Source organism: Mustela nigripes, chromosome 14 (genome assembly GCF_022355385.1).
Source record: "Mustela nigripes isolate SB6536 chromosome 14, MUSNIG.SB6536, whole genome shotgun sequence".
NCBI classification, from domain to species: Eukaryota; Metazoa; Chordata; class Mammalia; order Carnivora; family Mustelidae; genus Mustela; species Mustela nigripes.
In genome coordinates this window covers 62,907,077-62,934,195 of record NC_081570.1, presented here as the reverse complement: position 1 = coordinate 62,934,195, position 27,119 = coordinate 62,907,077, and the positions used below count along the sequence as shown (strand labels likewise).

The following is a 27,119-nucleotide window of genomic DNA, read 5'->3' as shown; positions in this document are numbered from 1 at the left end:
AAAAATTTCATAATGTTGAAGGAAGTATTTTGAATGTTTGTAATAGAAAATATAAGCATTCTTAATGTAGTATATTAAAAGTAAGGTTATAAATATTATACAGAAAGAAAAGACATTCAGGTTAGTAAAAATAAGCCAGGTTTCTCATTGTCAGAGAGTGGAGATACTAATATTGAAGGTTAGAAGACTAAAATGAATCTTGGGATGTTGAATTGAAATAGAAGGTACTGGTGTGGACTCAGTTTTCAACTGCACAGATGGATATATATATACATAAATAATTAAATTTAATATGGAGATAAATATGTATATATTTATCCATTTACTAATAGATACACACTTATTCCTTAGCCATGAGAAGGTTTGGGAGCACTGACAACAGCAAAGAGTGTGCCCAGTGCCCAGATCTTGATTTCTAAATACCGTATGCCTTTGAAACAAACCAAGGCTCCTGGGAGAAATGGCTGACTAAAAGGCTGGGCAGAGAAAGTAAAAGGAAAGCCTGGTTCATTTTTCTGAGCCAAAAGTGATAAAGCTCTCAAGAAATGATGGGCGTATTTCTAAAGTACTGAAAGACCAATTAAAAAGGGCTTGTGTTGGTCAAATCTAAACAATTTGAGAATCAAAATAAATGTTGGTAGTAAAGGACTATAACCAATTGAATAAAATATGAAACCAGGAGTCCATAGAGATTAAATAAAATGAAAATTTGATAAGAACCAGTGTATTTACAGAGTCTCAAATAACCTCCTCAGAGAATACTTAAAATTATATAAGGAAAATGGTAATTTTATAGTGCAGAAGGCTAGAGGACCCCACTTTAATCAAGTGCACAAAGTTAACATCATAGTGGGACAAATCAAAATCATGAGCCATCTGATAAGATATAATAAAAACACTGCCCATTTCTGTGGTATTCCTACCAAAGATATATTACCAGAATATAACAATGAGGAAAAACATCAGATAAACCCATACTGAAAGAAAACAACACAGAGCCATACTTTTCAAATGTCAAGATCATGACTGAAGACTAAATAGACAAAAAACTAAAGGTAATAATTGATTCTAAACTGAATCCTTTTCTATAAAGGACTATTGGCACAACTGGCAAAACTTGAATGGGATCCGAGGATTAAATGGTATTATCATTGTTAATTTCCTTACTTTCAAGGTTTATTATGGTTGAATAGAAGAATATCCTGTTTCTAAGAAATCCTCATTTATTTGGGAGTGATAGGGCATCATGTTGGCAACTTACTCTTACAAAAAAAAATAAGTTATTTGTAATATACTTGCAAATTTTCTGAAGGTTTGAGATTTTATTTAAATTTTATTTTCACTTTTTAAAAAGGTTGAAACCAAAAAATCTTACATGTTTCCAGAGAATGGTGGGGGGGCGGGAGGTGAGGAATGTCAGTCTAATCTAAAATTCAGAAAACCTCAATGGTTTCAACTTCTCAATAGGAACATTATAAGTTACAAGACAGTGGAAAAGTGTCTCCCAAATTCTGAAGGAAAATTCTTTCCTGACTAGAATTCTATTTTCAGGTAAGCTATCAATAACTTATGAGAGAATAATAAAACATTTCAGAAATGCAGTCTTACTTTTTTTTTTCAAGATTTTATTTATTTATTTGACAGAGAGAGATCACAGGTAGGCAGAGAGGCAGGCAGAGAGAGAGGAAAGGAAGCAGGCTCCCTGCTGAGCAGAGAGCCCCATGTAGGGCTCAATCCCAGGACTCTGGGATCACCAACTGAGCCGAAGGCAGAGGCTTTAACCCACTGAGCCACCCAGGCACCCCAATGCAGTCTTACTATTGCTCAGAAAGTTAGTAGAGAATGTGTTCCACAAGAAGGAGAGAGTAAGCCAAAACAGAAGATTAGAAGGGACACAAAAAATAAGAGATCCAACATAAGAAAGTCAGGAAAAATGCTGAAAAGAAATTTGGGGTCACAGCTGTATACTAAACAAAGAGGGGCAACCAGTACAGATTGGAACAGTTCATAAGCTTATGGAGGAGGCATCTTCAAGAAGTTGAATTTGATTTTCTACAGTGAATAAATATACCGAGAGCATAATACTGAGAGGGTATTTAGATAACTGGTGGAAATATCTATGCCTGAATTAGTGAAAGCACACAGTAAACCATACGAATATAAGAACAGTTATTTATTCTGGAGAAAAAAACACAAAAAGTTATGGAAGCTCAACTCTGCATAGAATGGATAATCATAATAATTTTGATCGAACTAAAATTATGTTGTAACCCTACAGGGTAAGGAGAGGTAAGGAAATGTCCATGTTTAGGGGAGAAGAGAAGAAAGAGAGCTAAATATTCATCCTCCTGCCAAGTAATTAGCACAGAATGTCAAAAGATATCATCAAGAAAGTAAAAACAAAAAAACCCTAAGGAACAACAGAAAATATTTGCAAATCATATATCCAAAATAAGGAACTTATATCTATAATATATAAAGAACTCTTAAAACTCAATACTAAAAAGACAACCCAATTAAAATTTGGAAAATGTGGGGTGTTGGCATAGCTCATCCAGCTGAGCATCCAATTCTTGATTTCAGCTTAGGTCATGATCTTGGCTCAGGTCATGATCTCAGAGTCATGAAATGGAGCCCCAAATCTGGCTCCAGGCTTGACACAGAGCCTGGAGAAATTCTCTTTCTCCCCCTGCCCCTCCCTGTACTCTCTTTCTAAATAAATAAATAAAATAGATAATTAAATAAAATCTTTTTTATTTTTTTAATAAAATCTTTTTTAAAACTGAAAAAGCATATGAATAAACAGTTCTCCAAAGAATATACACAAATAGCCAACAAGCACACAGAAAGAGGCTCAACATCATTAATCATCATAGAAATGAAACTTTTATTTATTTATTTTTTATTTTTTTATTTTTTAAAGATTATTTATTTATTTATTTGACAGAGAGAAATCACAAGTAGGCAGAGAGGCAGGCAGAGAGAGGAGAGGAGGAAGCAGGCTCCCTGCTGAGCAGAGAGCCCGATGTGGGACTCGATCCCAGGACCCTGAGATCATGACCTGAGCCAAAGGCAGCGGCTTAACCCACTGAGCCACCCAGGTGCCCCGAAATGAAACTTTTAAATGAGAGATATTACTTCACACACACTAGGATGCCTAGGAATCAAAAAGTGAGATAATAACAAGTATGGACAAGGATGTGGAGACATCAGAAACCTCACAGACTGCTGGTGGGACTGCAAAATCAGTCATTTTAGAAAACAGTCTGGCAGTTGGTCAAACAATTAAACATAGAATGATCATATCAGCAATTCCACTCCTATGTATATACCCACAATAAATGAAAACTTACATCCAAACAGAAGCTTGTACATAAATATTCATAAAAATGTATTCATGATAATCAAAAGTAGAAACTCAAATGTTCAACTGGCGAATAAAAGAAATGTGCTATATCTATACAATGGAATATTATCTGTCAATAAAAATAATCAAGATTAATATATGTTACAATATGAATTACCCTAAAAACATTATGCTAAATTAAATAGACAGTCACAAAATACTACATATTGTAGGATTCCATTTATATGAAACATCCAGCATGAACAAATCTATAGGGACAGATTAGTAAAAGCCAAGAACAAGGCAGGGAAGAAGTCTGAGAGGACGGGAAGTAACTGTTAATGTGTTGCTATTTTAGGGTGATGAAGATGTTCTAAAATTAACTGTACTAATTGTGATACAACTCTGTGAACACACTAAAAATTACCAAATGTTAAGCTTTAAATGGGTGAAATATTTGTGAATTCTATCTTAATAAAGCTGTTATATTTTTTAAAAATAATGGATTTATATGCAATATTTGCAGAAGTAAAATATATGACAATAGCCCAATGAGAAGGAATGGGGAATGGCTGCATACTATTGTAAAGTTCTTTTCTTTTTATTTCAGCTTTATTGAGGAACAATTTCCATATAAAATGATAACATATTTAAAGGATACGTTGTGGTGATTTGATACATACATTGCAAGGATTCCCACAATTAGTTACTTAACATATCCAGCTCCTCAATTTGGAGGGGAGTAAGAACTTTTAGGTTCTACTCTCTTAGAAAATATCAATTATACAAGATAGTATTACCAACTATAGTCACCATGTATTACCTTAGATTCTCAGAACTTATTCAGTTTACAGTTGAAAGTTAAACCTTTTACCAACTTCTATTTCCCCCACACCTCATTGCCTCCCTGGCAATCACCTTTCTAGCCTCTATGACTTTGGTCTTTGTGTGTTTGTGCAGTCCACATGTATGTATGTATGTATGTACATATGTATGCACATATGTATAGACTTACTCAGATTTCATATGTAACTGACATCATGCATTTAAATTTCACATATAATTGATAATATACAGTATTTATTTTTATCTTTTTTTTTTAAGATTTTATTTATTTGTCAGAGAGAGGGAGAGACAGCGAGCACAGGCAGACAGAATGGCAGGCAGAGGCAGAGGGAGAAGCAGGCTCCCTGCCAAGCAAGGAGCCCGATGTGGGACTCGATCCCAGGATGCTGGGATCATGACCTGAGCCGAAGGCAGCTGCTTAACCAACTGAGCCACCCAGGCGTCCCTATTTATCTTTTTCTATCTGGCTTATTTCAATTGGCATAATGCCCTCAAAGTCTATACATGCTGCTGATGGATTTCCTTTCTAATAGTTGCATAATATTCCATTATCTGTATGTGTAGGCGTGTATTTGCGTGTATGTGTGTGTGTATTACATTTTCTCTATCCATTCATACATCAGTGAACACTTGGATAGTTTCTGTATCTTGGTTACTGTGAATAACACTGCAATGAACATGGGAATTATCTTCTTGAGGTCCTATTTTCACTTTCTCTAGGTATATACCTAGAAGTGGGACAGCTGGATCATATGATAGTGCTATTTTTAATTTTTTGAAGAACCTCCATATTGTTTTCCATGTTGACTATACCAATCTACATTCCTACCAAGAGTGAACAAGGTTTCCCTTTTCCTTGCATCCTCATCAACACTTGTTATCTTTTGTCTTTTTGATGAGAGCCATTCCAACAAGTATGAGGTGATAATTCCACCAGAACACTTCTGCATTTTCCTGATGATTACTGATGTTGGGCACATTTTCATATACCTATAGGCCATTTGAATGTCTGCTTTGTCAGTGTTTCTGCCCATTTTAAAATCAAAAATTTTTTTTTTTTTGCAATTGAGTTGTAGGAGTACTTTACATATTTTTAATATTATCTCCTTAGCAGATATATGAGTTGCAATTATTTTCTCCAATTCTGTAGTTGCCTTTTCATTTTGTTGATCATTTCTTTTGCTGTGAAAAAGATTTTTAGTTTATTTTTGCTTTTGCTACCAATAGAGTATGGTTCTTATACCATATGTGAAGTGATGTTATATTACTTGAAGGGGTACTGAATTCAGCTAAAGATGTATACTTCCTAAAGCAACCACTAAAATATCAAAATAAGGAGTTCTAATAAATCAATAAAAGATACAAAATAGGGTCATAAAAAATACTCAATCCAAAAGAAGGCAAGAGAAAAGAAAAAGGGGAATAGATGAAATAAATAGAAAAAGGAGTAATATGATAGCAGATTTTATCAAAACATACCAAAAATCTCATTAAGTGTAAATGAAATGAACACCCCAATTACAAATAAGATATCTTCTGATTGTATACAAAAAACAAGATCCAAATATTTGAACTATTTGGAATATTCCAAATATAAGAAAATATATATCCAAATATAAGAAATATTCCAAATATAAGAAACCCACTTTAAATATAAAGACACAAATAAGTAAAAAAAAAAAAAAAGTAAAAGTTGTATCGTGCCAGCACATCAAAAGAAAGCTGGAGTGGATATATTAATATTAAACACAGTAGATTTCATAGCAAAAAAAATATTACTAGGGAAAAAGGGTCATTTTATAATGATAAAGCAGAAAACACAGTAACCTTAAATGTTTATACACTTAATAACAGAGCTCCAAAACACTATTTTTTTAATTTAAATTCAATTAGTCAACAATAGTAGTATATCATTAGTTTCAGATGTAGTTCAATAATTCATCAGTTGCATATAATACCCAGTGGTCATCACATCACCTGCCTCCTTAATGTTTAATTATCCTACCCCCATTAGCAACCCTCCAGCAAACCTCAGTGTTTCCTATAGTTAAGAGTCTCGTGATTTTTTCTCCTTCTCTGATGACTTCCCATTCAGTCTTCCTTCCATCCCCATATGATCCTCTGCACTGTTTGTTATAATCCACATATGAGTGAAACCATAAATTGTCTTTCTCTGACTTATTTTACTCAGCATAATACCCTCCAGTTCCATCCATATTGCTGTAAATGGAAGTATTCATCCTTTCTGATCACTAAGTAATATTCCATTGTATATATATACTACATCTTCTTTATCCATTCATCTGTTGATGGACATCTGGGATCTTTCCATAGTTTGATTATTGTAAAAACTGCTACTATGAACATGGGGTACATGTGCCCCTTCAGATTACTACACCTGTATCTTTGGGGTAAACACCTAGTAGTGCAATTGCTGGGTCATAGGGTAGCTCTATTTTTAACTTTCTGAGGAGCCTTCATACTGTTTTCCAGAGTGGCTGCACCAGCTTGCATTCCCACCAACAGTAAGAGGGTTTCCCTTTCTCTGCATTCTTGCCAACATCTGTTGCTTCCTGACTTGTTGATTTTAGCCATTCTGACTGGTGTGAAGTGTTGTCTCATCGTTATTTTGATTTGTATTCCCCTGATGATGAGTGAAACTCAGCATCTTTTCAAATGTCTGTTGTCCGTTTGGATGTCTTCTTTGGAGAAATGTCTGATCATGCCTTCTGCCCATTTCTTGACTGGATTTTTTTGGGTTTTGGGTGTTGAGTTTGATTAAGTTCTTTGTAGATCTTGGATACTAGCCCTTTATCTGATATGTCATTTGCAAATATCCTCTCCTACTCCATAGGTTGCCTATTAGTTTTATTGAATGTTTCCTTTGCTTCATATTTTGACTAAATCCCAAAACTTGATTTTTGCTTTGTTTCCCTTGCCTCAAGAGATATATTTAGCAATAAGTTGCTGTGGCCGAGGTCAAAGAGGTTGCTGCCTGTGTTCTCCTCTAGGATTTTGATGGATCTCTGTCTCACATTTAGGTCTTTCATCCATTTTGAGTTTAATCTTGTGTATGATGTAAGAAAGTGGCCCAGTTTCATTCTTTTGCATGTGGCTGTCCAATTTTCCCAACACCATTTGAAGAGACCTTCTTTCCGTTGAATATCATTTCCTGCTTTGTCAAAGATTAGTTGACCATATTGTTCACGGCCCACTTCTGGCTTCTCTATTCTGTTTCACTGATCTATGTATCTGTTTTCCTGCCAGTACCATGCTGTCTTGATGATTACAGCTTTGTAATATAGCTTGAAGTCCAGCACTGTGATGCCACCAGCTTTGGTTCTTTTTTTCAAGATTGCTTTGGCTATTTGGGATCTTTTGTGATTGCATACAAATATTAGGATTATCTGTTCCACCTCTGTGAAAAATGTCAATGGCATTTTGATAGGGATTCCCTTGAATGTGTAGATTCCTCTAGGTAGCATAGCCATTTTAACAATATTTATTCTTTCAATCCATGAGCATGGAATGTTTTCCATTTCTTTGTGTCTTCCTCAATTTCTTTCACAAGTGTTCTATAGTTTTTAGAGTACAGATCTTTACCATTTTGGTTAGGTTTATTCCTAGCTATCCTATGGTTTTTGGCGCAGTTATAAAGGGGATCAATTCCTTAATTATTCTTTCTTCTGTCTCACTGTTAGTGCATAGAGATGCTTTGACTTCTGTGTATTGATTTTATATCCCACTACATTGCTGAATTCCTATATGAGTTCTAGCAATTTCTAGGTGGAGTCTTTTGGTTTTTCTGCATATAGAATCTTGTCATCTGCAAAGAGTAAGTTTGATTTCTTCTCTGGCAGTCTGAATGTCTTTTATTTCTTCTTCTTGTCTCATTGCTGAGGCTAAGACTTCTAGTACTATGTTGAACAGTGGTGAGAGTGGACATCTGTGTCGTGTTCCTGATCTTAGAGGGAAAGCTCTCAGTTTTTCCCCACTGAGAATGATATTTGCTGTGGGCTTTTCACATATGGTTTTTATGATATTGAGGTATGTTTTCTCTTCATCCCTACACTGTGGAGAGTTTTAATCAAGAAAAGATGCTGTACTTTTTTTTTTTAAGATTTTATTTATTTATTTGACAGAGAGAAATCACAAGTAGACAGAGAGGCAGGCAGAGAGAGAGAGAGAGGGAAGCAGGCTCCCCGCTGAACAGAGAGCCCAATGGAGGACTCGATCCCAGGACCCTGAGATCATGACCTGAGCTGAAGGCAGTGACTTAACCCACTGAGCCACCCAGGCACCCAAGATGCTATACTTTTTAAATGCTTTTTCTATGTCAATTGAGAGGATCATATGGCTATTGTCCTTTCTTTTATTGATGTGGTGTATCACGTTGATTGATTTGGGGATATGGAGCCACCCTTGCATCCCAGGAATAAATCCCACTTGGTTGTGCTGAAGAATCCCTTTAATGTGCTGCTGGATCCTATTAGCTAGTATCTGGGTGAGTCTAAAACACTTTAGATAAAAACTGGTATAATTTCAAAGAGAAGGGATAATGAGTTAAGACGGCAGTGTAGTAGGAGGACCCTAGGATTGCCCTGTCCTTTGAAGACAGATACATAAGTGTCTGAATATTGACAATTTCTGAATACTCAAGAAATTGATCTGAGGACTGATAGAATATACTGCACAATGAGGGAGAGAAGAAGCCCCTTTGAGGAAGATAGCAAGTATGGAGCCATGGTTTGGGAGAGAAAATGATTGCAGGTGTTGTGAAGGGGAGGGAGCCCTTGTCACAGAGAAAATCAAGAGAGAGTGGAGTGCATAGGGATAAACACAAAGAGAACACTTCCCCAAAGCCATTGGCTGGAAAAATCAAAGGGGCTGAATTTCCTAAATTTTTACACCTAGCAGGGTTCAAAGACTTCAGTTTTAGAGGTGTGGGATAGAGACCCGAGGAAGCTGTACTTCTCCTGGAGAGGAGGCAGGCAAACAACCCCGGGGCAAACTGCATGATCTGAGGAATGCCTAAGGGCCATGGGGAAAGACTGTACTTTTTGGAGAGCATCTGTGAGAGGCAGCATTGCCTCCCAAGGGACAAAAGAACAAGCAGGGACCATCTTCCTCTCTCACCCTTCAGCATAGGTGCAGAGACACCTTCTGAGGGTGGCTAACCTGGATATTGGGACTTCACTGTGCTTTACTCCAAAATCCACAGTCCTGCACTCTGGACAATGGCTCTTCAGGATCAAACCTGCATCAGTCCTAGCTTGGTGAGACCTTTTCCCACAGGAAAAGAGCAGATGTCTGCCACACCATATCCCTAAAGTTTGGAATTTTAAAACTCAGCTGACCTGGCTATGGTGGAGCCCGAGGTGTGTTGTGCTGCTCTAAGCAGGCAAGAGACCCAAAGACAGACAGTGTGAAATCAGTGCTCTGAAAAATATCTGTGACACACAAGAGGAAATTACTCACTCCTCTGAAAGTAGTAAGCGTAGACTCCCCTCTCCAGGGACAAAGAGGCAGACTGACACTATTTTCCACCCCTCACCCCTCACCATAAACAAACTTCAGTAAACAGCATAGCACCAACAATGGCTGCCTACCCTGCTTATCCCAAGTCCTACCATCCTGCACTCTGCTGGGACTGCCTTTCTCTGGCAAGTGTGCCTAACAACCCTCCTCCAGAAGACCAACACAAACCTCCACACACACTGTGTCTATTGACTACAAGGTTCTACAAAGCTTTAGTACTAGAGGAAATAGAATATGACATAAAATTATGTAAAATAATGAAGCTGAACAAAAGAGAAAGAAAAATTTTGGATCTTGGAAGCAGATATAGGAAACTCAGTGACTCCATCAAACATAATAACATTCTTATCATAGGAGTCCCAGAAGAAGAAGAGAGAGGGAAGGGAGCAGAAGGTTTATTGGAGGAAATTATAGCTGTAATTTTCCCTAATCTGGGGAAGGAAACAGACATCCAAATCCATGAGGCACAGAGATTTCTATCAAAATCAACAAAAGCAGGTCAACACCAAGACACACTGTAGTTAAATTTGCAAAACATACTAATTAAGAAAAAAAAAAATCCTAAAAGCAGCAAGACATAAGAAATGAAGTCCCTAACTTACAAGGGAAGACCAATAAGGTTAGCAGCAGATCTTTCACATAAAATAGCACGATATATTCAATGTGCTCAATGGGAAAAATATGTAGCCAAGAATACTCTATCTCACAAGTCTATCATTCAGAATAGAAGGATAGATGGTTTCCCAAATAAAAACTGAAGGAGTTCATTACCACTAAACTAGCCTCATAAAATATATTAAATGGGTCTCTGAGTGGGAAGGAAAGGCGAAAAGCAACAAAGACTAGAAAGGAACAGAGAAGATCTTCAGGAACAACAATAGAACAAACAATAAAATGGTACTAAATACGTATCTGTCAATAATGACTCTGAATGCAAATGGACTAAATGCTCCAATCAGAAGACAGAGCGTGTCAGAATGGATTAAAAAAATCCTCCTACATGTTGCCTGTAAGAGACTCATTTAAGTCTAAAAACAACTGCACATTGAAAGTGAGGGGATGGAGAAATATTTACCATGCAAATAGACATCAAAAGAAAGCTAGAGTAGCCATACTTCTATCAGACAAACTAGATTTTTTTAAAAGATTTTATTTATTCATTTGACAGACAGAGATCACAAGTAAGCAGAGAGGCAGGCAGAGAGAGGAAGAGAAGCAGGCTCTGCTGAGCAGAGAGCTGGACTCGCGGCTCAATTCCAGGACCCTGAGATCATGAGATCTCTGAGACCTCAGGACTCTGAGACCCTGAGCCGAAGGCAGAGGCTTTAACCCACTGAGCCACCCAGGCGTCCCTCAGGCAAACTACATTTTAAACCAAAAACTGTAACAAGAGATGAAGAAGGACACTATATCATAGTAAAGGAGTCTATCCAACAAGAATATCTGATAATTGTAAATATTTATGCCCTCAAATTGGGAGCACCCAAATATATAAAACAATTAATAGGCCTACCTCAAGAAGCAAGCAAAATTTCAAATAAAACCCAAACTTATACCTAAAGGAGGTTAACAAAGATCAACAAATGAAGCCTAAAGCCAACAGAAGAAGGGAAATAATAAAGATTAGAGCAGAAGTAAATGATATAGAAAAAACTAGTAGAACAGATCAATGAAGCTAAGAGCTAGTTCTTTGAATGAATTAATAAAATTGATAAAAACTTAGCCAGAGTTATCAAAAAGAAAGTTATACAAAAAGAAAAGAGTTATACAAAAGTTACAAAACTTTTTGTTTGTATACAAACAAACAAACTTTGTATACAAAAGTTGTATACAAAAAGTATACAAAAGTTGTATACAAAAGTTATACAAAAAGAAGAGAGAAAGACCCAAATAAAATCACAAATGAATGAAGAGAGATCACAACTAACACCACAGAAATTATAATATTTTTAAAAATTATAAAAAATCATAAGCCAACAAATCAGACAATCTGGAAGAAATGGATAAATTCCTAGAAATGTATAAACTACAAAAACTGAAACAGGAACAAATAGAAAACTTCAACAGACTAATAACCAGCAAAGAAACTGAGTCAGCAATAAAAAATTTCCCAACAAACAAAAGTCTAGAGCCAGACGGCTTCACAGAGGAATTCTACCAAACACTTAAAGAAGACAATTCCAAAAAATAGAAATGGAAGGAAAAATTCCAAACTTATTTTGAGGCCAGCATCACCTTGATTCCAAAACCAGACAAAGTCTCCACTAAAAAGGAGAACTAAATGCCAATATGCCTGATAAACAGAGATGCAAAAATCATCAACAAAATACTCCCAAACCAAGTAAAATAGTACATTAAAAGAATCACTTACTACTATCAAATGGGATTTACTCCTAGCCTGCAAGGGTAGTTCAATATTCACAAATCAATCAACATGACACACCATATTAATAAAAGAAAGGATAAGAACTATATGATCCTCTCAATTGATGCAGAAAAAGCATCTGACAAAGAACAACATCCATTCATGATAAGAACTCTTAACAAAGTAGGAATAGAGGGAATATACCTCAACATAATAAAGGCCATATACAAAAAACCCACAGCTAATATCCTCAATGGGGGAAAACTAAGAGATTTTCCTTGACAATCAAGAACAAGACAGTGATGTCCACTCTCACCACTGTTATTCAACATAGTACTAGAAGTCCTAGCCTCAGCAATCGTACAACTAAATGAAATAAAAAGCATCCAAATCCGCAAATAAGACTAACTGTCCCACTTCACAGATGCATAGAAAAACCTTTCTGCATAGAAAACCCAAGACTCTACCCAAAAACTGATAGAACTCATAAAGGAATTCAACAACATGGAAGGACATAAAATCAATGCACAGAAGTCAGCTGCATTTCTATATACGAACAATGAGACAGAAGAAAGGGAAATCAAGGAACTGATCCCATTTACAACTGCACCAAAAACCATAAGATACCTGGGAATAAACCTAACAAAAGAGGTAAGGATCTGTACTCTGAAAACTATAAAACACTGATAAAAGATGTTGAGGAAGACATAAAGAATTGGAAAAACAAAACAAAACAGAATTGGAAAAACATTTGCCAGCTCATGGATTGGAAGAATAAATACTATTAAGATCTCTATACTACCCAAAGCAATCTACACATTTAATGCAATTCCTATCAAAATACTGCCAACATTTTTCCAGAGTTGGAACAAATAATTCTAAAATTTGTAGGGAACTACAAAAAATCCCAAATAGCCAAAGCAATCTTGAAAAAGAAAAAGCTAGAGGCATCACAATCTGGACTTCAAGTTATATTACAAAGCTGTAATGATTAAGATGGTATGAAACTGGCACAAAAACAAACACATAGATCAATGGAACAGAAGAGAAAATCCAGAAACGGACCCTGAACCCTATGATCAACTAATCTTCAACAAAGTAGGAAAGAATATCCAATGGAAAAAGGATAGTCTCTTCAATAAATGGTGTTAGCAAAATTGGACAGCCACATGCAGAAGAATGAAACTGAATCACTTCCTTACACCAAACATAAAAATAGACTCAAAATGGATGAAAGACCTAAATGTGAGACAGGAATCCATCAAAATCCTAGAGGAAAACACAGACAGCAGTCTCTTTCACCTCCGCAGTAGCAACTTCTTGCTAGACTTATCTCCTGAAGCAAGGGAAACAAAAGCAGAAATAAACTACTGGAACCTCATCAAGATAAGGCTCTGCACAGCAAAAGAAACAATCAACAAAACTAAAAGGTAACTTTCAGAATGGAAGAAGATATTTGCAAATGACATATCTGATAAAGGCTTAGTATCCAAAACCTATAAAGAACTTACCAAACTCAGCAACCAAAAACCAAATAATCCAGAAAAGAAATGGGCAGAAGACATGAATAAACATTCTTCCAAAGAAGACAGACAAATGGCTAAAAAACACATGGAAAGATTCTCAAGATAAGTTTTCATCATAGAAAGACAAAATAAAACGAAATGAGGTATCACTTCATACCAGTTAGAACAGCTAAAGTTAACACACAAGAAGCAGTAAGTGGGGTGCCTGGGTGGCTCAGTGGGTTAAGCCGCTGCCTTCGGCTCAGGTCATGATCTCAGGGTCCTGGGATCGAGTCCCGCATCGGGCTCTCTGCTCAGCAGGGAGCCTGCTTCCCTCTCTCTCTCTGCCTGCCTCTCCATCTACTTGTGATTTCTCTCTGTCAAATAAATAAATAAAATCTTTAAAAAAAAAAAAAAAAAGAAGCAGTAAGTGTTGCTGAGGATATGGAAGAAGTGATAATCTCTTTCACTATTGGTAGGAATGCAAATTGGTGCAGCCACTCTGGAGAACAGTATGGAGGTTCCTCAAAAAGTTAAAAATAGAGTTATCCTATGCCCCAGCAATTAAACTGCTAGGTATTTACCCAAAGTATATGAAGATACTGATTCAAAGGGGTACATGTACCCCAATGTTTATGGCAGCATTATCAACAATAGCCAAATTATGGAAAGAGCCCAAATGTCCATCACCTGAAGAATGGAAAAAGAAGAGTTGGTGTATATACACGTGTATATATACCCACAAAATATAATATTACTCAGCCACAAAAAAAGAATGAAATCTTGCCATTTTCAATAACGTAGTTGGAGCTAGAGAGTATTATGCTATGTGAAACAGTCAGAGAAAGACAAATTCCATATGATTTTAGTCTTATGTGAAATGTAACAAAACAGATGAACCTAGAGGGTGAAAAAAAAGAGGCAAACCATAAAACAGACTCTTAACTATAGAGAACAAGTTTAGAGTTATTGGAGGGGAGGTGGGCAGGGGGATGAGTTAAATGGGTGGTGGTTATTAGGGAAGGCACTTGTGATAAGCACTAGGTATTGTATGTAAACGATGGATCATTAAATTCTACACCTGAAACAAAATTGCACTGTATGCTAAGTGGAATTTATTTATTTTTTATTTGGTATTTTTTTTTTAATTTGACAGAGAGGGACACAGCGAGAGAGGGAACACAAGCAGGGGGAGTGGGAGAGGGAGAAGCAGGCTCCCGGCTGAGCAGGGAGCCCGATGTGTGGCTCCATCCCAAAACCCTGGGATCATGACCAGAGCTGAAGGCAGATGTTTAATGACTAAGCTAACTAACTGGAATTTAAATAAAACTTGAAAAAGAAAAATTATGAATGACAGAGGAGGAAATGGTTTTGAACTTTATGTAAGCAAATTAATAGTACATACAGAGTGTCCACTAAAAAAACAAAACAAAACAAAAAAGAACTTCTAAGAGAAATAGACACATCCACATTTATAGCTGGAGTTGTCAGCAACCTCCTTCAATAACTAATAGAACAAATAGACAAAAAATACAATAAAAATATAGAAGACTTAAAGAGGGGAGACCGGATGGCTCAGTCAGTTAAATGTCTGACTTGATTTTGGCTCTAAGTCATGATTTCAGGGTCATCAAATTGAGCCCCACAGTGGGTTCTGAGCTCAGCAGGAAGTCTGCTTGAGCTTCTCTCTCACTGTCCTTCTGCCCCTCCCCCCATTCATACTCTCTTACTGTCTCTCTCTAAAATAAATAGATGAGCTCCTGGATGGCTCAGTTGGTTAAGTGAACAACTCTTGATTTTCAGCTCAGGTCATGGTCTTGGGGTCGTGGGATTGAGTCCCTCATAGGGCTCTGTGCTCAGTAGGGAGTCTGCTTCTCTCCCTTTCCAACTCATGCACTCTCTTCTCTACTTCCCTCTCTAAACTAAATAAACAAATCTTTTTAAAAAAATTAAACAAATAAATAAATCTTAAAGGAACTAAAAGGACTCAATATTTCAATCAACTTGAACTGACTGACATTCACGGAAAACTCCACCCAAAAACAGTAAAGTATACATTGTTGTCAAGCATACATGGAATATTTCCAAGAAGGATCATATTCTGGGCCATAAAAACAAGAGTCAATAGACTGCAAAGGATCCATATCAGACTAACATACATCCTTGACCAAAATGGAATTAAATTAGAGATCTGTAACAGAATTACATCTGGAAAATTTCCAAATATTGGAGACTAAATAACACACTTCTAAATAACCCATGTCAAAGAAGAAATTAAAAAGGAAATTAGAAGGTATTTTAACTTTTTTTAATAAAAAACACAACATATCAAAAACTGTGAAATATAGGGGCACCTGGGTGGCTCTGTCAGTTAAGCGTCTGCCTTCACCTCAAGGTGAAGATCAGGTCATGATCCCAGGGTTCTGGGATAGTCCCACATCAAACTCCCTGCTCAGTAGGGAGTCTGCTTCTTCCTCTCCCCCTGTTTGTGCTCTCTTTCACTTTCTCAGTCCCTCTCAAATAAATAAAATCTTTTTTTAAAAATTGTGAAATATAGGGGCACCTGGGTGGCTCAGTGGGTTAAGCCTCTGCCTTCAGCTCAGGTCATCATCTCCAGGTCCTAAGATCGAGACCCGAATCAGGTGCACTGCTCAGCAATAAGCTTGCTTCCCCCTCTCTCTCTGCCTGGCTCTCTTAAAAAAAAAAAAAAAAAAAAATTGTGAAATATAGCTAAAGCATTACTCAGAGGGAAATTTATCACACTAAATAACCATATTAGGAAAGAAAAAAGGTCTCAAATTGACCATCTCAGCTTCTACCTTCAGAACCCTGAGAAAGAAGAGAAAATTGAGCACAGAGTAAGCAGAAGACAGAAAAAGAGAAAGAAAAATAAACCATAAAACAGCATAAAACAGACTCTTAACTATAGAGAACTGAGGATTACTGAGGATTACTGTAGGGGAGGTTGATGGGGGATGGGTTAAATGGTGATGGGGATTAAGGAATGCACTTGTGATGAGCACCAGGTGTTGAATAGAAGTGCTAAATCATTAGATTGCACATCTGAAACTAATATTACACTGTACATTAACAACTGGAATTGAAATAAAAACTTGGAAGAAAACAAGCAAACAAATAAATACTAGCTCAAAAAAAAAAAAAGACTGATAAAAGCAGAAATCCATGAAATGGAGAAAAAGGAAAAAAGACAAAAATCAATTAAATCAAAAATTGGTTTCTTTTTTTCTTTTTTTTAAATATTTTTTCTTTCTTTTTTTTTTTTAATTTATTGGACAGACAGAGATCACAAGTAGGCAGAAAGGCAGGCAGAGAGAGAGGAGGAAGCAGGCTCACAGCGGAGCAGAGAACCCGATATGGGGCTTGATCCCAGGGCTCGATCCCAGGATACTGGGATCATGACCTGAGCCGAAAGCAGAGGCTTTAACCCACTTAGCCACCCAGGCACCCCTCTTTTTTTTGTTTTTTTAAAGATCTTATTTATCTATTTGACAGAGAGAGAGGGAGATCACAAGTAGGCAGAGAGGCAGGAAGAGAGAGAGGAGGAGGAAGCAGGCTCTCCGCTGAGCAGAGAGCCTGATGGGCTCGAACTCAGGATCCTGAGTTCATGACCCGAGCTTAAGGCAGAGGCTTAACCCACTGAACCACCCAGGCACCCCTCAAAAATTGGTCTCTTGAAAACACCAAAAAAATTGATAACCTCTAGCCAGAATGACTAAGAAAAAAAAAGAGAGAACATTCAATTACCAACATCAAGAATAAGAGAAGTATATCACTGCAGACTGTACAAATATAAAAGGATAGTAAAGAGATCATTAAGAAAAATGTAATGTCAATAAATCCCACAAGTTGGGTGAAGTGACAAATTCTTTGAAAGACACCTACCAAACTAAAGCTCATTCAACAAGAAACAGGTAATCTGAATAGTATCATATCTGTTAATAAATTGAATTTATAGTCAAAAACCTTCCTAGAAAGAAAATCTCAAGTTGTAATGGCTTCATTTGTGAATTTTACCAAACATTTAAGGTAAAAATAATACCAGTTCCACACAAACTGTAGTAGGAAGTTAAAGAGGAGAGAATACTTTGAAACTCATGATACAAACATAACTAATTTTGTTCCAGACATCAGTTGTTTTTGGCTTCTTCTTACATATATATATTGAATTGTGTATACACACACACACACTTCTTACATGTACATTTTTGCTACTTCGTACAGGTATATAAGGTATTTCAATTATTTAAGAAAACTTCTAGTTCTATGCCTATCCAACAGCCAAAGCTTTTCCATCCATTGGATGGTGTTTTTATTATAAATGAACTTCAAGAGTGTTATCTCTACGATAAGGAAACACTTCTGAAACAGATAAGTTAGATTCCAATGGATTTCCAGAGTAAACAAATTTCAAATCAAACTCTACTTATGTATAAAACTCTTTTCCTTTTTAGCATATGAGCAAAAATATGCATGTATTTCATTAAAGTAAATATTTTTCAATTCACCTTAAAGAGAAGAATGAAAACCACCTATCACTTTCTTCATAGGATGTGCCCATAACCACTATTTAATTTTGAAAAATATCCAAAGACATTGTTTCATCTTAAAGTTTAACCATATTTGAAGACTAATCTAACTTCACATAATATTCACTTTAAGAAGCACCCATAATCTTTGGATTTAACATAATTTTTATCTATTTATTTATGAAGCAAATACTATAGTCTAAGTTTTAAAAAGATTACATACTTTTTAAGTAAATATTTGATTAATGAAAATATGCTAATTCCTCAACTAGGAAACTTTTTTTTCCCCCCTAGGAAGAATAGGAAATTCAGGAAAAAAAATTTCCTTTAAAAGGCATAAAAATGCTCCAGATATTAATAATGAAATACTCTTCCAAAATATTTTTATATATTCCAAATGTTATATCAAATTAAGACAAATTATATCATATAAATTATAATAACATAATACATATATACATACTGTGTCCTGCTTTGGAATTTGGACTAAAACAGAAAGAAGTTGCTCTGTATCAAGAAATCTTGATATAACTGAAACAAATAAAAAACATGTGCATTTAAACATTGTGTTACAGTTCAAAATATAAACTATGTAAAATATTATCCTCAAATAAAAACAGAACAGTTCTACCTACAAACTTTTATCCGTTTTAATAGTCTTTATCTATCTTACATATGTCAGGAATAAAACAATAAATTATAATGGCCTTTCCTTAATTTTATTAGTTATAAGCTGTCTTCAAATATCTGACACTATTGATCATCCTTTCCTTCTAAAAACTATACTTGTCTGGCCTTTAGATGTTATTATAATTTTCTTCCCACGTTTTTGATTTGTAACTTTTCTTCATGATACTTAAGATTAGTTTAAAAACCCAGTTCAACCACTAACCATGTAACCTACAGAATTTACCTATCTTCTCTGAACTTTGGCTGTGTTCATTTTTGAAATGTAGATAGTAACATCTACCTCCCAGGGTTGTTGTGAGGAATAAGTTGGATAATATGTGTAAAGTACCTGGCACACACTAGAGCTCAAAACTGTTCTATTGTTCTTCTCAACTCATTTTCTAGCTTAAAGTATTCTCTAAAAAACAAATTCATAGATAACTGTAATCCACCCCTTTTAAATATCTACACTTTTTTCTAATCTTGCCATTTAACAGAACTTTTAAGGATGAACTCATTTCCTCATACTTAAAACACAGTAAGCTTTACTAATTTTCTCTTAATAACTCATTACTATTATCATCACTGAAATGTATGACCTCAGTTTTGTATAGACTTAACTGATACTTCACAAAATGGATCCAATCACCTACATTTTTTGTTTGTTTGTTTTTTGTTTTTCAACCTGTTACTCTTAAAAAATCCAAAAAGACAAAAATTTTATGTCACTTTCTTCCTGTTCAAATGCAAAGTACCTTGTGGTATTTTTCAGTTTGCCTACCTCTAGAATTTTGTCCTTTTCTAAGTTGCTGCTTCTACAGTAATTAGCTATGTTAAAAGAATGTTTAAAAAATCACAGTAAATAGACTGAGTATACTAATATTATACTGTTCAGTAGGACATAATACTATTATGACATTTTACATGTGATTCCACTAACCAGACTCTCTTAAGCCCTCGTATAGATTGGCCTCTCTCTTTTTTGGTCTGTTCTTCTTCACTTCCCTAAGTCTATCATAACAACCAGAATAATGTTTCTAAAATAAGGATTTGATCATATTTTTCTCCTGATTTAATATCATCAGCTCCCTATTCCATACAGGATAAATTCCCAAATTTCTTACCATTATATAAAAGCCTTTTGCAAGCTAGCCCCAATCCTCATTTTCTGCCAGGCTTCAAGTCATAAGAAACTACTGGCCATGACTTGAATACAACAAGCTCTTTCATATCAATATTAAGTACAATGGCAGAAGCTTATATTAAGTCTATCTTCCCCCACCTTCCCAGAAAAAAAATGTTCCTAGAAAGTAATGACTGCTCAAGATCACAGCCAATGGCACCATATCAAGATATTTATCCCAGCCACTACATCCAAAAAAACATTGTTGTTGTCCTATATGCATCAGCATACCTTGCACAGGCAGGCCTTTGTTTTGAATACTATTTCTAGGATTCTCCTATTGTCAAAATCCTACCCATTCCCTAATATAGAACTGAAATATTATCAGGGCACACAGCTGGCTCAGTCCGGAGAGCACGTACTCTTTGATCTTGGGGTCACAAGTTCAAACCCCACATTGAGTGTAGAGATTACATAAATAATAAATAAATATTAAAAAAAAAGAACTGAAATATTATTTATGGATCCTGTATTCTGCCTTATTCCCAGTTCACTTCTTTGTGTTCCCATAAAATACTCAATTATTATTGCATTGGTAGCACTGTATCATAATTATTTATTTAGAATTCTGTTCTCTATCACGACTGTAAGATCCTTGAGGACTGAAGCTTATAGCTTTATCTTCCTCATCTTTCTGTCACTAATACCTATAGGATGCCTACCATAAAGTCAGTACTAGGTAGTTGAGGGGTTTTTGTTGTTGTTGTTAAAGATTTATTTATTCCAGAGAGACAGAATGCATAGAAGCAGGGGGAAAGGCAGAGGGAGAGGGTGAGAGAGAGAAGCAGACTCCCCGCTAGCATCAAGCCCAACATGGGGCTCCATCTCACAACCCATGAGATCATGACCTGAGACAAAACTAAGAGACAGACACTTAAACTGACTGACCCACCCAGGTGCCCCTAGGTTGTTTTTCTTGTTTGTTTTTTTAATTTATTTTTTATTTTCAGCATAACAGTATTCATTATTTTTGCATCACACCCAGTGCTCCATGCAATCCATGCCCTCTCTAATACCCACCACCAGATACCCCAACCTCCCACCCCCCGCCCCTTCAAAACCTCAGATTGTTTTCCAGAGTACATAGTCTCTCATGGTTCTCCTCCCCTTCCAATTTCCCCCAACTCCCTTCTCTTCTCTATCTCCCCATGTCCTCCATGCTATTTGTTACGCTCCACAAATAAGTGAAACCATATGAAAATTGACTCTCTCTGCTTGACTTATTCACTCAGCATAATCTCTTCTAGTCCCGTCCATGTTGCTACAAAAGTTGGGTATTTGTCCTTTCTGATGGAGGCATAATACTCCATAGTGTATATGGACCACATCTTCCTTATCCATTCATCCGTTGAAGGGCATCTGGGTTCTTCCCACAGTTTGGCGACCGTGGCCATTGCTGCTATAAACATTGGGGTACAGATGGCCCTTCTTTTCACGACATCTGTATCTTTGGGGTAAATACCCAGGACTGCAATGGCAGGGTCATAGGGAAGTTCTATTTTTAATTTCTTGAGGAATCTCCACACTGTTCTCCAAAAAGGCTGCACCAACTTGCCTTCCCACCAACAGTGGAAGAGGGTTCCTCTTTCTCCACATCCCCTCCAACACATGTTGTTTCCTGTCTTGCTAATTTGGGCCATTCTAACTGGTGTAAGGTGATATCTCAATGTGGTTTTAATTTGAATCTCCCTGATGGCTAGTGATGATGAACATTTTTTCCTGTGTCTGATAGCCATTTGTATGTCTTCATCGGAGAAGTGTCTGTCCATATCTTCTGCCCATTTTTTGATATGATTGTCTGTTTTGTGTGTGTTGAGTTTGAGGAGTTCATTATAGATCCTGGATATCAACCTTTTGTCTGTACTGTCATTTGCAAATATCTTCTCCCATTCCGTGGGTTGCCTCTTTGTTTTCCTGACTGTTTCCTTTGCTGTGCAGAAGCTTTTGATTTTGATGACGTCCCAAAAGTTCATCTTCGCTTTTGTTTCCTTTGCCTTTGGAGACATATCTTGAAAGAAGTTGCTGTGGCTGATATCGAAGAGATTACTGCCTATGTTCTCCTCTAGGATTCTGATGGATTCCTGTCTCACATTGAGGTCTTTTATCCATTTTGAGTTTATCTTTGTGTACAGTGTAAGAGAATGGTCGAGTTTCATTCTTCTACATATAGCTGCCCAGTTTTCCCAGCACCATTTATTGAAGAGACCGTCTTTTTTCCACTGTATATTTTTTCCTGTTTTGTCGAAGATTATTTGACCATAGAGTTGAGGGTCCATATCTGGGCTCTCTACTCTGTTCCACTGGTCTATGTGTCTGTTTTTATGCCAGTACCATGCTGTCTTGGTGATCACAGCTTTGTAGTAAAGCTTGAAATCAGGTAACGTGATGGCCCCATTTTATTTTTGTTTTTCAACATTTCCTTAGCGATTCGGGGTCTCTTCTGATTCCATACAAATTTTAGGATTATTTGCTCCAGCTCTTTGAAGAATACCGGTGGAATTTTGATCAGAATAGCTTAAAAGTATAGATTGCTCTAGGCAGTATAGACATTTTAACAATGTTTATTCTTCCTATCCAAGAGCATGGAATGGTCTTCCATCTTTTTGTGTCTTCTTCAATTTCTTTCATGAGTGTTCTGTAGTTCCTTGAGTACAGATCATTTATCTCTTTGGTTAGGTTTATTCCCAGGTATCTTATGGTTCTTGGTGCTATAGTAAATGGAATCGATTCTCAAATCATCGATTCTCTAATTTCCCTTTCTGTATTTTCATTATTAGTGTATAAGAAAGCTATTGATTTCTGTACATTGACTTTGTATCCTGCCACCTTGCTGAATTATTGTATCAAACCAACTCCACACATAAGAAGGGAAATAATCAAGATTAGAGCTGAGATCAATGAGGTAGAAACCAGCAGAACGTATCAATGAAACTAGAAGCTGGTTTTTTTAATGAATCAATAAGCTCGATAAACCATTGGTGACACTAATCCAAAAGAAAAGAGAGAAAGCTCAAATACATAAAATTATGAATGAAAAGGGAGAGATCACAACGAACACCAAGGAAGTAGAAACGATCATCAGAAGTTATTATCAACAATTATATGCCAATAAGCTAAGCAACCTAGATGAAATGGATGCATTCCTGGAAAACTATAAACTCCCAAAATTGAACCAGGAAGAAACTGACAACCTGAATAGACCAATATCTAGTAACGAGATTGAAGCTGTGATCAAAAACCTCCCAAAAAAGAAGAGCCCAGGACCTGATGGATTCCCTGGGGAATTCTACCAAATTTTCAAAGAAGAAATAACACCTATTCTCCTGAAGCTGTTTCAAAAAATTGAAGCAGAAGGAAAACTTCCTGACTCTTTCTATGAACCCAGCATTACCCTGATCCCCAAACCAGGCAAAGACCCTACCAAAAAGGAGAATTTCAGACCAATATCACTGATGAATATGGATGCTAAGATTCTCAACAAGATCCTAGCAAACAGGATCCAACAGCACATTAAAAAGATTATCCACCCTGACCAGGTGGGATTCATCCCTGGGCTACAAGTTTCAACATTTGCAAATCAATCAGTGTGATAGAACAAATTAATAAGAGAAGAGAGAAGAACCACATGGTCCTCTCAATTAATGCAGAAAAAGCATTTGACAAAATCCAGCATCCGTTCCTGATTAAAATGCTTCAAAGTATAGGGATAAAGGGAACATTCCTGAACTTCATAAAATCTATCTATGAAAGACCCACAGCAAATATCATCCTCAAATGATGGGGAAAAGCTTGCATCCTTCCCGTTGAGATCAGGAACACGACAAGGTTGCCCACTCTCACCACTCTTGTTCAACATAGTATTAGAAGTCCCAGCAACAGCAATCAGACAACAAAGAGAAATAAAAGGTATCCTAATAGGTAATGAAGAAGTCAAACTCTCTCTCTTCGCAGATGACATGATTCTTTATATGGAAAACCCAAAAGACTCCACCCCCAAACTACTAAACTCATAGGTTGTTGTTTTAATGAGATTCGGATTCTCCTATTTTAATAAGTTATAAAAATTACGTTCCCACCTTGCTCTGTTCCTGTTCCCCTACTTCATTACATGTTGAGATAAATTATAAACTGTCAAGATATAGAAAACATAGAAGTGTTTTAACATTTGTAGATGCAAATTTAAAACTGTCAGTTAAAAGAAATTATAAAATATATCAAAATTAAAGTTTCAAAGAAAACTCAAGTTTTTCATTAATATCACACCCTTTAAAACATAACCCTGGGAACAATAAAATACAATTTTCAAGAGGTTCAACAACAAATCAATAGTTTAACAAATAGGAATACCCGTTATATCCTAGCCTAGTACAGGAATCCTCCAACAAAGCATGCACTTACAATCCAGTAAGATAAGTGGCATAACAAGGCACTCCAGGAAGCATGTAGAAAAGGTACCTAACACAAACCTAGGGAGTCAGAAATGTCACATGAGTGACATCTAAGCTGGAATGGTAAAGGATGAACTGTCGTTAGTTAAGGAGTGCTTGGGAGAAGGCGTCACAGGGAAGGAAGAAGAAAGAGTCTAGGCAAATGTACAGACTACAAAGACTAAAAAACATGAGAGAATCTGCTCAAGTACCTGAAAGAAGTTTAATTCTATTAAAAGGCAGAATGGAAAGTGAGGAGTAGCAAGACATGCTGTGAAAGATGACAAGGAAAGAGTCATATAGAAGAGTCTGGATTTTATCCTAAAAGAAGTGAGAAGAGATTGAAGAATTTTATGCAAGTGTGTATGTGGTAGCCCCCAAAGTCATCTACGTCCTAATTCCTGGAATGTGCAAATACGTTACCTGATAAAAGAAACTTTGAAGATGGAGTTAAGTTAAGCATCTTGAAATGGAGAGATTAATCTGGATTATTTTTGGTTCCCTAAGTAATCACAAGAGTCCTTCGAAGAGAGTTGTAGGAGGATCAGTGACAAAGAGAGGATACAAGGATAAAAGCAGAGGTCAGAAAGTAGAAAAGATACTATGCTGCTGGCTTTGAAGATGGCAAAAGGCCCATGAGCCATCTACTGATCTGCACAGACTCTAGAAACTGGAAAAGGCAAGAAATAGATTTGTCCATAGAGCCTCCAGAAGGAATGTAGACTGCTAACATACTGATTTTTCCCAATAAAACTGATTTCTGACATCCAGAACTTAAGATAATAAATTCATGGTGTTTTAAACCACTAAATTTTTGGTAATTTGTTATGTTAACAATAAGAAATAAATACAGAGTGATATTCTCAGGATTATATTTTCAAAAGATCATTCAGGCTGCAGTACAGAGAAGACACCATAAAAAGAAAGATTGGAGGAGGGAGATCAAATAGGAAGTTGTTGCAATAATTCAATACATAGATAAATTTTTCCCAGCCCAGCAGCACTGGGGATAAAAGCAATGCATTCAAAGAGATATACATATAATCTCACTTACTTGTGGAACATAAGGAATAACATGGAGGACATTGGGAGATGGAACAGAGAAGTGAGTTGGGGGAAATTGGAGGGGGAGACAAACCATGAGAGACTGTGGACTCTGAGAAACAAACTGAGGATTTTGGAGGGGAGGAGGGTGGTGGGTTGGGTGAGCCTGGTGGTGGGTATTAAAGAGGGCATGTATTGCATGGAGCACTGGGTGTGGTGCATAAATAACAGATGCTGGAACACTGAAAAGAAATAAAATAAAATGGAGGAAAAAAGATATACAGAAAGAACTTTGCAGAATTTGATGACTGATTTCAGGTAAGAGAAGTGTTAAGAATGACTTCCAGGGGGGGTTGCGGGTAGCTCAGTTGGTTTAGTGCCTGCCTTTAGCTCAGGTCATAATCTCAGGGTCCTAGGATTGAACTCTGAGTTGGGCTCCCTGCTCATCTGGGAGCCTGCTTCTCCCTTTCCTTCCACCTGCCACTCCCCCTGCTTGTGCTATCTCTGTCAAATATATAAAACTTTTTTAAAAAATTAAAAAAAAAAAAAATGACTTCCAGGTATGTGGCTTGATAAAGAGGCTGGATGTAGAGCCCTTCACTGAAATCAGGAAGACTGACTCAGAAGGGAAGATAGTACTGTTTGGGTACACTGAATTTAAAATATTAGAGGAACATCTAACAAGTGCTCAGTAGGCAATAAGACAGATGGGGCTAAAGGTCTGTAGAGATATGTGGGTATGAGATACAGATTAGGAAGTCATGAATATGTGAGTGATAATTATAAAGCCAGGAAGGTAAGTCATATTTGAATACACAGGGTAAAAAAACAACCTAAGACGAATCTTTGAAGAGGCTTAGCATTTAGGGAATAAGCAAAGGAACAGAAATCTATAAAGAAGATGCAGAGGGAAATGAAAAGGCTCAAAAGTCTTTCCCTTTTCCATTTGAAAGAAAGGACTCCGATGTTTTTACTCTGTTATCTGATCAATGATAGAGCTTTCTGAGGATGTTCCAAGACAGTAAGTATTCAGTCCTGAGGTCTATTTGGAAATCCCTATAGGTAACAGTTTGAGGGAAATAACCAGTTGGTTCTGACTGGATATTAACATAAACTTTTTTTTTATTATGTTCAATTAGCCAACATATAGTACCTCATTAGTTTTTGATGTAGTGTTCAACAGTTCATTAGCTGTGTATAACACCCACTGCTCATCACAACACGTGCCCTCTTTAATACCCATCATCCTGTTACCCTATTCCTCCAACCCCCCTCCCTTCTGTAATCCTCAGTTTGTTTCCCAGAGTCCAGAGTTTTTCATGGTTTGTCTCCCTCTCTGATTTCTTCCCATTCAGTTTTCCCTCCCTTCCCCTATGGTCCTCTGTGCTATTCTTCATGTTCCACATATGAATAAAACCATATGATAATTGTCTTTCTCTGCTTAGAGATAATATCCTCCAGTTCCATCCATTTCAACGTAAATGGTAAGTATTCATCCTTTCTGATGGCTAAATAATGTTCTATTGTATATATGAACCACATCTTTATTCATTCATCTGTTGAAGGACATCTCGGCTCCTTCCACAGTTAGGCTATTGTGGACACTGCTGCTGTGAACACTGAGGTGCATGTGTCCCTTCTTTTCACTA

At 36.5% G+C, this 27,119-nt stretch overlaps 1 protein-coding gene across 1 annotated transcript in view; it reads right to left on the bottom strand.

Moving 5' to 3' along the window:
- Positions 1-27,119, bottom strand: part of MSH4 (mutS homolog 4) — a 97,096-nt gene that overhangs the window by 45,702 nt on the left and 24,275 nt on the right. Inside the window, exon 8 of the mRNA XM_059376881.1 lies at positions 18,611-18,678. Within this exon, the coding sequence (XP_059232864.1) occupies positions 18,611-18,678 (68 nt within the window). The remainder of the gene's footprint in view (positions 1-18,610; positions 18,679-27,119) is intronic.